The sequence below is a fragment of the Antrostomus carolinensis genome, unplaced genomic scaffold (genome assembly GCF_000700745.2).
Source record: "Antrostomus carolinensis isolate BGI_N321 unplaced genomic scaffold, ASM70074v2 scaffold11361, whole genome shotgun sequence".
NCBI classification, from domain to species: domain Eukaryota; kingdom Metazoa; phylum Chordata; class Aves; order Caprimulgiformes; family Caprimulgidae; genus Antrostomus; species Antrostomus carolinensis.
The window spans coordinates 130,461-145,121 of record NW_010296352.1 but is presented as its reverse complement, the minus strand read 5'-3'; the positions used below and the strand labels follow the sequence as shown (position 1 = coordinate 145,121).

Sequence of the window (14,661 nt, the reverse complement as noted above, 5' to 3'; positions counted from 1 at the left end):
AAAGAGCCAGCAGCACGGTGCCAGCTTTCTCCCCAGGACTGTACTGAACCCTGTCCTACGCTTTAGTGCTTTATCTCCCTCCAGCAGAACTACTGAGTTTGAAGTACAGATTCCTAATGAATTCCATGACAAACATCCTCAGTGATGAGAGTCTGGCTGGATAATGAACTGTAAACTGAAAGCAGGGCAAGGCAAACATGCATCTAAATAGCAAACCGAAGGTGGAAAGTTGCTGGGCTTTTTAATGCTTGGGGTATCTCATTATAACACTGAGGCTTATAAAAGTCCTGGTGATTTTTTTTCCCCATGCTCACTCATTATCTTCCATTATTGTAAAGCATCTCCTTGCTGTCTAGATAGTCTCATTGCCCAAGCTGGAGCACCTCAGGCCCTCATTAATTAGATTCCAGCCTAAACAATTCATAATTCTGCTAGGTGAGTATTTCACCTGATTGTGAAGAATGAGGTACTCCCTGGTAATAGTAAAACTCTGTTTACAGATCACAATCATCATTAGAAGTTGCTAATTAAGAGACATTGTTCCTGTTTTTCAGTATGGGTCACAGCTACCTCACTTAACGCTCAAGTTGGCTGAGCAACTGCTGTGTTTTGCAAACATACCTGGTCTGCTCTGGCAGTCACTGCCCAGCCTGGCATCTCTTATAAGTGACAGCATGAGAAGGTGGAGACCGTTCACTCTCTCGGGTAAACCACAAATGTTTGTTGTTTGGAATATGCTTGGGCAGTGCCTGGACTTGCATTTATTAGTTAAGACAACTGATTGTTAGCTAAAGCTAATTAGAGAGCACTAGTTTAGAATAAAACTAGTACATTCATTTCCATAGGAGAGGGCATAATCTAGCAATCGAGACCGCTGAGTTCAATTCCCTTCCAACTCTGCCAGGACCTCACGAACAAGCTTGTGCAATGTTCTTCCATCTCCCATTTCTTTCAAAGCCTTGGCAGCAGAAGTGCAGTGCTGCAGGAGATTCAGAATTAGGCACAGCACTTGCCTCCCATCGTTGGCCATGGCTGAGCTCCGGTCAAAGACTGAACTGCTTAACAGACGCTACAGTCTTACAAATTAGTAACTTCTCTGCCTTGTAAATTCCAGTTCTGCTTCAGCTGCAAACTTTTGCAGAGTATCAGCCTCTGAAATTGGTCTCCTGCTCCTGCTGAGAAGTGTTTATCTGCCCTCCTCCATCTGATCTGGCAGTGAAGGCAGCAGGGGAGGGCACACAGAGTGAATAGAGTCCTCAGCAGCTACAGCATCAACATACGCAGCCCTGGAATGTCCTTCTCAAGCGGTATTGTCTGGGTCCAGAGCTCACTTTCTGCTGGTTCGTTATTATGCCTCTGCATGGTCTCTGCTCACATGTGTGTGGCAGCTGTGAGATTGCCTTTGTGGTTATGTTAAACAATCAGAATTTTAATCAGTTGTCATTTCAAATATAAACTGCTATTTAAGATGTCTTCTGACGAAGCAGTTATCACTAACCTGAACCAATACCTAAAGCAGTGCCAAAATCCTGCCCAGGAAATCACAAGAACAAAAGACTCTCCAGATTTCATGTTACACAACACAACACCATGAACCAATACCAAAATTATCTGCAGCAGAATGTCGACTTGACTCAGGCTAACTTGCAATGCTGAGAATCAGCACAGAAGCACCTGGCTACCTCCATGCAGCCCTGCATGGTGCCATGCTGTCAGAAGAGGCCATTACAGTATTCTTCTCACATGCACAAGTGATGGGCATCAAGCATGGACTGGGGGATCTCAAATCCTCATGCCCACAATGTTACGAAAAAAGTGCGATTCTATGTCCCAGTGTCGGCTGTGCTGTCCCTCCTTTCCTATTATTCCCCCTCCCTGGAAGTGTTGAAGGCCAGGTTGGATGAGGCTTTGAGTAACCTGGTCTAGTGGAAGGTGTCCCTGCTGATGGCAGGGGGGTTGGAACTGGATGATCTTTAAGGTCCCTCCCAACCCAAACCATTCTATGATTCTATTCATGGAGCTCATCCAACCTTAAACAACACCTTGACTTTCATCAGCTTGGCTTATGGACTGAAAATTTTCTAGAGGATTCTGACTTGCCTGTCATTTGTCTGTACAGCATTTAGTGTTGTGAGACACTCTTTTTTGAGGGGAGCATTTAGGTATTACCATGACATCAAGCAACCTATGACTGAGTCACTGACTGCCTCACTCCACATTCTCCTTGTGCTGCAATGTTTTGTTGAGGCTGAGAAGCATATATATTAAGCCTCACATTGATATATCTCTTAATAAAGGTAGAAAAATTAACAAAGAACCCAAAAGTTCTCCATATGGCAGAGATCTTTTACAGAACACTTTAAAAATCTGGAAGCTAGCTGACCCCATCTTTCTTCAGCATCTTAAAAATCTCGAAGTAATCCATTCAATAGCATTGTCAGATATGAAGGATGCTGGAAGAGGAAATTATACATACTGCTGTGCTGCATAGAAAATGACATACAACTCGATCCAATGGAAAAATTAATTCCAGCCAGCTGAGATAGCCTTATTGATCCATTCTCATTTCCTGCAAAAGGTAGGACTGAATGTGATTGTAGCAAAGAAAAGGAAAACAGAAGAAGAGGCAAAAGTGCAGCAGCTGTAAAAATGATGATTGGGACTTAAAAAGGCAGTGTTAAATTGAGCCATTCTGAATTCTTTATGTTGGCTGCAACTTCTGACCAATTTAAGATCAATGAACAACAGTTCACCCTTTTTTTTGCTTTTGTTTCCTGATGGGCAGACAACAAAAAAGCCAATTCTTAACAGATAAGACTAATCAATAGGCATTGCTAGTCACAGCTCAATGCACTATGTGATGCAGCCAATTTCTAAGCAGATATGCAGGCTCCCAAGTTCATCCGGTATAAATACAGAGCAATGACACAAACTTTAGTCAAATTGTATCTACCAGAAATCTAAAGGAAGCAACGTTATCCTTGTTTAAACAACTGTAACCTGCCATGATGGAAACTGTAGGCATCTAAGTGATCTTGGCTACTGTTTCTCCCTTAATGTCAGAAGATTGTAACTGCGGTCTTTCACACAGAGCACTCAGTCCTGTAACTAAACTCTAAAAATTCTTGACTTCATGGTATTATTTAGGGCTTCACAGTTAATTTAAGTTGTCCCAGTTAGTATTACTAGTAGGATAGTTTTACATCAAACAAATTTCCTTCAATTCATAGTGTTTATTTGATGTGTTTCATAATTAAATTCTCTGAGACAGTATCTGCCAGGTGAAAAGCTTGATATGTAGATTATCTGTTCATTTGTTTGTGATAAGTAAATCAGGAAATGGATGTATTTATATAGTCTCAGATTTTATCTTCTGGAAAGCTCCTCAGTGCCTGTTGCCCCTCACTTCATTCAAGAATCAAAGATCAACAGGAGTGAGAATTCTGTACTTCTGTGACCTTGAAACAGATAAAGCTGTACAGTGTGAAGTCACAGACTGTGCAGGGATGAAAACTATTTATTTAGGTCCATATTTTTAAATGGTATTGGCAGGGACTTCATTACAACAAAATACTTTAAAAAATCTTTACCTTAGGGAATGGCATACATAAATGTGTATATAAAACAAACATTGCTTTGGGAGTTAATTTTTCAATCATCTGTGTTCTATAATGGAAAGCAAGTTAACAAGCACACTAACAATGTCAAAAAGTGTTTTTAGCTGAGTCACAGCTCTGCACCTTAGATGCCCATTCACTTACTTCTGCAGCAGAACTGTCAATACATTGAGTTCTGAATGTAAAGAAAGGTACACACAAACCAAGGACTTCCTAATGAAACAACATCATTAGAAAGGCAAGACATGTAGAGACAGATTATATCTTCCATTAGACCCACTGATACAGCTGGGGAGAAAGACAAACTTCTGAGTACAGCAGGTGTGAAACAGAAGCAACAACCTTTAGGAAATGCCTAAGAGCTCTTCCAGCTTTTGTTTGCTTCTAAGTATTTATCAATGGATTCCAGAGTCTGATGAATGAAGCCTGAAAGACCCACTGAAAATTTAGTATTAGTGTTATTTTAAAGAGGAAATATGCATGGATGAGCAAGTTACATGGCTTCCCATGGTGACAAATGTCTTTTGAAGTAAACTCAGACTATAACTCTCAGACCAGACTCCTGACATTGGGTTTATGCTTCAGCACTTTAAATTTCTGGGTTTCATGCAAGTCACAGTTAGAGATTAACTAATTCAGAAGGAGTCTATTCTGCTATTGAAGGACTATTACTTCCGTTCTGTATACAGGGACCCAGATGGTCTTGCACAAATATTAAACCATTGATTAACCAATCTATTTCCCAGGAATGAGTTCTCCTTTAATATTGATGTGTCTTACTGGCACCAAACAATGAACTTATAAAGAAGTCTACCTTGCTCTAGCTTAAAGAAAAATTTAATGTCATCAAAAATACGTATTATCCATTTAAAGCATAAAAAGAAATCTCAATAAATTTCCTAAATGGTCATATGTTGAACACAAACATACAGACTTCATCAGTAGGATTTGGGTGTGTGCACATGCTACAAATCGGAACAATTTTGGTCTTGTTTATTAATCTAGTCAAGTGGTAAAAGCAATATAGTTGGCTGCATTTGCTCATGACAGGATAGGAATTGGACTAAAACATAGGAAGTTAAGCAACCTTGTACACCTTAATTGGCAAGTTCTGAGGTTACTTGTGATTAATTAAGGGGGTTTTCAAAAGCAGCTTAGCAGATAATTAATTATGCTCCTATGAAAGCACTTTCCTAATTGATCCTTCAACGAGTAACATGAAATCAGAAATATCAGAATAGGGCACAACTCAGACAGTATATTTTCTCTACTGGAAGATTAAATCTTTAAGGTAGATTTTTTGTGTCAGCAGACAGTGGGATATATTTTCTGAAAGCAATAGAACCAGTTAGAAGTATATTTTCCTAACTTTTCTGTCTCATTTTTCTCTCTAAATACCTTGAAGGGTGAAATGTCCTCCAAAATTACTCAGATTGATTAACTTCTGAGCTCAGGAAAAAAATATACGTACCTCAAATTTACATCTATTTTTTCCAGGAAAAGTTATTACTCTTACTCTCAGCCCAGTAGTTTTGATATCTCTTGCTCCTTTTATTTCACTGTAGCGTTCACTGTAGCAGCATTACTGTGTTGTTATTTCTTACTTGTGTACACAATTGAGCCCAGTAGTTAGACACATAGAATATGGATTGTACCAAAGCCCTCTCTTCTGACTGTACGATGAATTTCCATTGATTTTTCAGCAGCTGTATCCTACCACTCACTCCACTGGTCTAAGTTCTATAAGGCTTTTTTAAAATTCCAGGTTCAGTTCTTACTGACAACGTCAATTCTTTAATCTCTTTCATTCTAAAATACTGTAGCAACAACTGTACTAACCTTTTGGTGGCTCACTTGTTTTTCATCTTAAGACTTTTTTGTAATGTAATCAGGCACAGGGCAATAAAGAATAAATTATCTTTTTTGCTTCATAAATTTGGAATGATTCACATGAGACATGCTTTACTCTGAGTCAGAGACAACCTTTACATTATACTCAAACCAACCAAAAGTTTGGTGCTTTCATCCCCAAAAGACTGACTAGGATGTCCATCACACCAATGACAAAGACTCAGTTGGATCCTACATCCTAATACAGTACAATATATTTGGGCAGGTCCTTCTTTTCCCCTGTTTTTGGCCACCTTTAAAAATTCTGAATGACAGATTTTACTTTTGATGTTACCGGTTTTGCCATAGGAACACTCCATGCTTAAATCAACAAAGTCTACTTTAACCTCTAGAGGATTATGGAACACACTTGCTGATAAACATTGAGATTTAATTTCTGTGCACAATAACATGCTGTTGCTTTAACAGTGTGTAGTTGACATAAAGAGTGTGGCCTGACTTCTCAGTAGATAGAGTATCACCCTCTCTCATTTCAGTGTGACTCTTGTTTCTGAACAGGAGAACTGCCAGGTAATCAGCTCAGCTAGAGATTAATGCCTAAAGGAAGAAAGCACCCTGGCTGCATACTCAGTGTTAGCTAACAGAAAACTCAGAAAATTCCCTTTATCTACTAATATCCTGCTAGCAAAGGCAATTTTGCATTGGATCCGACTGGAATCTGTTAACACAGTATATTTTGGCTCCAGCCAAGTGTTATCACAAGGTACAGAAAGGAGATAAATAAACAGAAGAAAGCTTTGCAAAGAGAAAGGTTTAATGATTTCATTGTTTGACCCGTTCACACAACCCAAAGTGCCTAAAGGTACATCTGTTGGGAATAAGGACCTCACCTTATATGATTTATATGCCACTAAATTAATTAATTTAGACTTCCAGTTCTTAAAGGAACCCTTGTAAGTGGATGAATTTTAATCTAGACACAGGTCTGCAAGTAAATCTTGAACTTTCTATGCAAGCACAAAGGCATTAGACCCTGATATGAGATATTAAAAACAAAATAAATCTTAATTTCCTCAGGTATGGAATGCAAAGAAGAAGCTGATGAGTTCTTTTTAAAAATGAACAAGAAGATGTTAAGTCTGCCAGTAGACAGATGTCTATCATTTGGAACTGGAAGCTATGGAAGGCATCTATCTCAAGATAAAATCTGACCAGAAGAACCTTCCTTATTCACATTCTCAAGTCTTTAGTGGACAGAAGCTCAAATATGTATTCTCTGTTCAGCTCCACAGGTAATGAGGACAATTATTTCCCTCTCAGATCTGGAATGCAGCACAGGCTTTCTGCTGAGTTAACAGACTTTGGATCAGGAAATTGCTGGGCATGGCCTCGTTTGATATGAGCAGCAGCTTTACTCTTCAAAGGGGAAGAATATATTGAAGACATGGACTTCCAGGAAATAATACTCATCTAATTATCTGCTGCACACCACTGAACACTGGTCAAAGAAAAGATTGCCAGAATTTCACCACCAAGATTACACAGAGCAGAGGCAAAATTGACATGTGGGATGGATATATCTAACTGTTCTTCCAAATCCTGAGCTCTAACTGGCTAATAGTAGCATGTGTGTTCTGTTAATTGCCACTTGGTCCTGTCCTAGGTAGTTGGCAGCTTTGTGTTTCTCCCTCTCCTGCGGTTCCGCAGGACTTCTAAAATAAATGCTCAGCGCCTACTTCACCTAGGAGCACAGAAAAAGTCCACAGCATGTACCTAAATCCCACAGAAAATAAAATGCCTACCTAAAAACAGTGCCCCTGAGATACTGGAGACTCCAATGAATTGTCATCTTTGCTTGACTTGGAGCACAAACTTAATCTTAGGTTGTTCACTCACAGAAGGGAGGACCAGCTGCTAAGTCTCAGTGCTCCCACTGTCCTAGCTTTGCTTTGCAGAGGTAACTGCATCTTCACTGGGCCAGAGGAAGAGGAGACACTGCTTCCACAAATCACATTTGTGAGCCTTGTCAAGGCAGGCAACAGGTATGATTTCGTGGGAAGGTCAGTAGCTACAACACTGAGCAGAGCAAGCACATTTTAACCCAAGGTGTTTTTCCACCTGAAAGTCTATACTTCATTTTTTTTAAAGTATATTATTGCAGCTGTTATTATTTTCTGTTTCTTCTTTGAAATCACAGGTTCTTATACTATCAGAGAAACTGCCAGCAAAGGACCAAGCAACTTAAGTCTTTAGCAGAAGGTGCTCAAGGCCCTCTAAAGTTGCTCTACAGTTTGCAAGTTCAAGCCATGTAATGGCAATTATAAATGGGAAGGTAAATCTGCTTGGCTTTGTGTTACCAGCTGGAAGCCTGGAGAGAACCATGCATGACAGAAATTCAGGATTTAAAGTCTGAAAGAGATTTTTAAAGTGGCAACATCCCTTTCCTGTGTGGTAAGTTTGTAAGAACTGAAATTGTATGATGCATACAGACTGTTAAATGCAGGCATGACTTTAGCAAGGAGTCCTATACAACTACAAAATGGGGAGGCAGGGCAGAGAGCGCTCCTCTGCAAGTCCATCTGAAGCCTGGTATACATTTTCTCAAACCACATACAGATCAGATGGAGCAACATGCTGAAACAGTTTCTTACCATTGCCAATGGAACAATTCCAACAAGATCCTTCTGGCAGATGAAGATTTCAGACAAGGTTATGTCTGTTGTCCCCTTCCGAGGGTATTCCACCTGCCAGGTGATGGGCTGCGTTCCAGAAAGGCTGCTGAAACTGGCTATTTCAAAGTTCATCTGCACGACCTCATTGAATAAACTGTTACTTCTGAAAAGAGGAAAACAGGGAAAGGGAAGAGCTATTACTTTTGCTGAAGAAGGAAAATGAAGTGAACCATATTAGCTATTGGAAAATGCAGCTATTTATATGCAGATATAACACAAGGCCTTTTCCAATCTACAACTGCTTCAGAGCATACAAACTGGAATTATTCAAAATGGGTCAGCTGCTCTTACTACGAACACTATGTGGAGGGATAAAATCCAGGATATCGTATCTGATGAAAGCAAAATATACTTATTTCTTTTCATGTTTTTTATGATTTTGCAAGTATGATTCAATCCTACTGCAAGATGGATTTAACCCTGATCAACCAAAGTTAAGTCCAGTGCACCTCATGAAGACGTAAGAGCCCAGAATTAGCATAGCCAAAAAAAGAAAAAGAAGATTCATTGTCTATGCCCACCATCAAAATCACATAAATCCTTAGTGATAAAGCTCTATGTAACTGAAGTTCATATATGCTGCACGGAAGCCATTAAAAAATTAACATGATTAAATGGCAAAATAGCATAATTAGTCTAAACTCAGAGGTACACTCTGGAAATTAGAAACCCAAGCAGCTGAGACCAAATAGAAAGAACAAAGCTATGGCAGGTAAAATATACTATGAAGTCAGTAAAAATAAAATAATTTGAATAACAAATACAAAAAGACATGCAGAAATTCTTTCCTTGACTTTAAATTTCTTTAACTACATCAGAAATAAAAAGAATATATGAAAGACATTTGCTAGACTATCACCTAATTTAATTTTTTTAAAAAGTACAAATTATTTGCATCAGAAATTATACATTAACTTTTCTGGAATTTTCCAAACATCATTCCACACTGTAGAAAGTCTTAATATTTCACAGAATATTACTTCAACCTAACCTTATGCTGCAATCATTTTAAAAATGAAGAGAAAGACAGGCATCTTCCTAGCTTCAGTAACCCAATCCCAGCTTCATCACACCTTTGGATGCATTCATCACATAACAGCTTCAATTTTTCCTCTTTTTTTAATGTACAATACACGAAGGCCCATTACTGAGAAAATCCATCAAGAACTGATCATGTACAAAGCACTTATACTCTCAAGTGCTAGACTTTCTTCTTACCTCTGAACAGAAATCAGCATTTTTTATTATTTAAGACATATTCTGTGCTTTAGTTTGATTACTTTGAAAGCAAATGTGTTCCCCTGATAATTATTATTTTGATTATGGGTTTTCATTTGGATGGCTTACTCTGAAAAGTCTTAATACTGTCTAATGCTTTAAATTTATTTCCTTCCTGTTTTCTTGCTGTGTCAAAAGAGAAACACTATAACGCTTCTGCAATAGTGGTATACTTCCTCCATGCATTTAAAGAGTGATTTTGTGTAGTAATGTGATAGATGGATGGGTTTAGCAATTCATAACTCAAGACCAGCCTATTCCCATGTGAAGCGTTCCTACTAAATAAATCTTATAGTTTGCAAATACAAGGCAACTGCAGTAACTGTAGTTTACAAGCTCCTGGGACATTTCAGAATGAATACATACTGGATTAAACTTTGTAATTTATTTGAAAGCATGATTATATGCAAAGATACCTGAATCACCTGAGCTTCAGCATTCATTTATCTGTTAAAGGCACCATTATGCCTTAGATTAATCACACCTGAAATGCCATTATTTTCACTATTTCTAGATCTGATGCTTAGTAACTGACAGAGAAAAAGTTTTAACATGTGATTGACTGTCTCAGTGCTTTTACTTACGCTAAATAGATAATAAATTTTTGCACACATCAAAGCTGTTCTAAGAGATAATATACGTTAGGAAAGTTTTCTTGATCAAGAAGTCTATACTTCTGTCAAAAGCCTCTGAGCAGATGTGAAATGCGTGGCTTTGAAATGTGTGGGACAAAAGTCCCACAACTCTACTGGTAGATCAGAGAGCTCTAGGCAGGAAGCCAAGTATCTTCTTGACCCATGACAAAGACAGTCTGCTTCTTCCTGAGGCATCAAACTATAGTGGTGGAGAGATATAAAAATTGGTAGCAAAATTCTTTAACGGAATTCTGTAAAACTGTAAAAAAATCTGCAAAAAATATTCTAAAATATTTCTTCTGTAAAATACGTCAGTTAAAAAATATGCACTATATAAAATAAAGGTTGGCACTTTTTCAGGATGACCTGAATAATTATTTCAATGGTTGCATTTGTGAATAATGCACTCGTCTCCCTCCACAGTGATAAAGTCTTTATACAATGTCACACTGTCATCAGTTTCCTCCTTCTCTCTTCATACAGAAGAAACAGAGAAATGATCAACAGCTGGGAAAGCATCCACTTGAAAAAAAATATGCCTTCAGAGATGTGTAATGGCTGAGAAAAAAACTTCTCATGAAGCACATTTAATGTTCAGAGCTTGTTCACTGACTGAAACAGCAATTTCTTAATATCTAACATTTAGAACTGCTCAGCAGCCGGAACAGCAAGTAATTATAAAACTTTTCTAAAGTACACAGCACGTAGTGATTACAAATGAAGCTTCATGAAGGCAGGGCTTCTAAGGAATTGCTCCGGGGTGGATATATGAGTCTAATTTGATTGGATTGAGAATTCCCCCAGGCCAGTTCACTCCTTGGATTTATTTTAGTTTATAAATATGCTAATCATTCAGGGCTAGATTGGACCACACGCTTGCACAACGGAGTAAGGACACCCTTTGATCTGCTAAACTGCCACTCCAGCTCTGGTATAAATGAGCACACAGGCATAAGTGAGGAGCACTGAACCCATAGTTACACCTTTGCTGGAGCAGATGGGCAATGATTAGGTGCTACTTATTGGTTACAGCAGCTGAGCCAGCAAGTTAGTGATGGAGTTTGTAATTTACTACTGGCATAGGTTAACAGTAAATTACTACCCCAGGAGAACAAGGAGAAACTGTGCTGCAGGGCTGTATGAATGCTTCTGAGGAGCACAGTTTTAGAAAAAGAAGATGGAACAGAAATATTCTGTTAATGGAAAGATAATAAAAAATGCATAAAAGGCAAAACAGAAGTGCCATAGGGAGAAATTGCCATCCAATTCACCAGCTCTTGCCAACTATATGGACAGAACACACACCTTTGATATCAGCTAGTGTTAATTTCACCAGGATTCTTGATTTCAGAATATTTTTGAGTACGATATTAAGCATTCCTTTGCAACTTTATTGATATTTCAAATCTTTAGTGCCTTGAGAAATATATACCCTTGGAAGGCGATTTTTCTCATACGGTTACCCAGGACTGGCTGTATCAAAAGCTGTATTTAACCCTCTCCAAAATAGGAGATTTAAAACATGTTAGCATGTATACATAACCCACACGTAAGCCCCTGGATAGACTCATAATGTGGGTAATACCACATACGCTAGAATGCAAACCAGATTCTGCTTCTCTGCAGAGGTCTAGTAAGAGGTAAGGCAAATAATTACTATGAAAAGCAGAACAGAGATCTCAGCTGATGTAAGATCCATAAACAAACGGAAATCTTTGTTGAATGCCTGTCTACATGTATGGACCAGGAGTCTCTGATGAGAGATTTCAAAGTGTTGGGTTATTGCTCTGAGTAATAGAGCAGTTTCGACTCTTAAATGAGTGAATCTTAGGACTGCTACGGGCTAAATCAATAATTTCGATTTATTACAGTGGCTCTCAAAAGAGAAATTTTAAAAAGCCTAGATTAAAAACATTTTTCAGCCATCCTTTATTCCAACAGTTTTACTGAAAGTGCCTAGGGATCCAAGAATACTTCGACCTGCTGAAAATTTAGCAACTCTTTTCCTCTTTAATGCTATCTAGCTTGACAGTGACACCTTAATGCAAGATCAGCACTTACTAAATGACATAAAAAATTGAAAAGAGTACAAACCCCATTATCCCTCAGCTACATTGCACATCTATTCTTCACTAAAATTAACATATTGAAGTATGTTGCTACCATGTACAGAGACAAACTCATCAAAAGCCAACAGTAAACCTGGACCCCAGGGCAATGTGTACTTCAGCCCACTTACATGTATACACCAATGCCTCTTCCCATCTTAGAAAAGACTGTAATGGGGTACAAGGCACATGTTCCTTTATTCCTGCTATTTTCAGTTTCTTGTTCCTCCTGCACCTTTTCCTAACCCCATTTGATGACTGGGCCATCTTCAATGTTACAAAGGTAATCCCTTTGAAAAACTGTGGAAAGAATGTGGTAATTAAAGAAGAATTCCAACTACTGGCGACAAACTGCAGTTTAAATTTCTTATTTTGCAATATTAGCCTAGCTTTCATCTTTAAACCATAAAAACCAGCAGAGGAGAAAGAAAAGGATGATCTATTTTAGCAATTAACAGATAGAGAGGACATAATTTCACGGAAAACTATCACATTAAAAGTGTTATGAAGGTCTTCAAAGGAAAATATCTGAGATACAACTTAGCAAACTCTTGAGCAACGTCAATAATATACATGTGTATCTGCAAAAGGACGATATAATGCTGTACTTGATTTCTTCATACAGTCCAGATGAGAGTTAGATTAGTTAATAAAGCTTCTTAGCTTTCTTGTCATAAACTGTGATATAAAACATAGCTTTTTGATTAAGGTATTGGACTGAGACAGAAAATCTCATTTCACTTCCTAGCTCTTCCACAGCATCCTTTAATGACCTCAGGCAAGACATGAAGATACAGCTCCTTACAGCTAAAATACAATCAATAGGAATTAAGCATCATGGAGCTTTAAAAAACCCTCTGTTTTCTGTCTCCTACTTTAGGCACCTGAATATGCTACCTTTATCAAGTTGGTCCTGAGCCTCAGGATTTCAGCTGGGTTCAACCACATGCCACATAGGAAAAAGACAGAAGACCACATATGGTTCAACTGCTGAATTATGCTGGGAGCTCCCACTTGCAAAGGAGATTCTTAGCTGATAAAATATGCACTATCTGGGTGGCATAAAGTGGAGAGAGCCTGGGTTGTGATCTTTCTGTGCCTTTATTTCCCAGCTGAACAACCTCAATAATAGTTTTTCTTCTAGTCTCAAACAAAAATTAAGAGTACGTGGTGTCTATCTGACTTCTCTGTACAAGCCTTGCCCATAGAAGCTAATCTCAGTGATGTTGACTGCTATCCTAGAACAAAGAGCAAAAGTCATGTTGCTAATTAGAGTACAAAAAAACAGAAATGCTCCTCTCTCGGACAGGCAGAAAGTCCCTAAAGGAGAGAGACCTGACTGGGGATCACAATAACTCACCAATTTCTTCCTTCTATGCAGAGCATTTTTTAGAGTCACTAATCACCAATAAATGCTTCAGTCAAGATAGCAGGCTCATTAGTCTTCTCCGATACTACATCAAATCCAGACACAAGGTAGGTGAGATAGATTTTTCTCTTTTCCCAAAGGCAGGCATGCAACCCTCTGCCTCAGACTGGTGCTGTTGTATAAAGGCTATATGCAAATCCCAGTACTGAGCTATCATCTCCCACCTTTATTTCACTTTCCATTCAGTTTGCGCAAGATATTAGTCTGCTAATGTCTTCATTATAATTTCAGATAACAAAATACATAAGCAGACTAGTCAAGAAATAAGCTTTCACAGTGATTCATCATCCCTTCCTGCCTCTGAGAAGGACATTTTCTACTTAGTATTCACTCAGTGCTGGAATCTCTCCAGAAGTAAGCAGTATTTTCCTCTTTTGGAGGCAGCAAATGTTTAAGCATTGAAAATCTTCTAAGGGACATCACTGGAAAGGAGAACCTGAGCAGAGATTTTCCAGAGAGACTCACTCCAAAGAGTGTTTTCAAATGGAGAAACAAAGTCATAATAATTTTGACCATCAGCATTAGTTTGTATGGCTCTTTTAGCCTGCTAAAAGCACCAAGATGAGATCAAATACACAACAGCGTGTTTTATCATTTACATTTGATTAATTACTTTAATAGTTTGGGAGCAGCCAGTGAATCACATTTAAAGACAGAAGAACACCTTTGAAAAAGCAGCCTGTAAAACAGATTTTCTGATTAGAAATATTTCGCATGTGTGTTTTATTCCACTTATAAGCAACAGTACCCCTGGAACTGATACAGAATAAGGTACTCCATTTACTAAATCCATTTATGAGTTGGACAGACTGAGTTTCCTCTTTCAGTTCCCACTTGTGTGTCTCATTCATACCAAGCCCTACTTGCAGAAACTACAATGCAGCATGACTCAAGAGACAGCTCACCACTTTCTTTAGCATGCACTCCAGGGTGCCACTCTGATATTCTCCAGGAGGACATAAAATAAAATCAAGATGCCCACAATTAGAAATGAGATTTTGAAAATATAAC

The 14,661-nt window shown here is 38.4% G+C and overlaps 1 protein-coding gene across 1 annotated transcript in view; it reads right to left on the bottom strand.

Moving 5' to 3' along the window:
• Positions 1–14,661, bottom strand: part of TMEM132C (transmembrane protein 132C) — a 145,071-nt gene that overhangs the window by 46,720 nt on the left and 83,690 nt on the right. Inside the window, exon 4 of the mRNA XM_010178251.2 lies at positions 8,120–8,303. Coding sequence (XP_010176553.2) covers positions 8,120–8,303 — 184 coding nt within the window. The remainder of the gene's footprint in view (positions 1–8,119; positions 8,304–14,661) is intronic.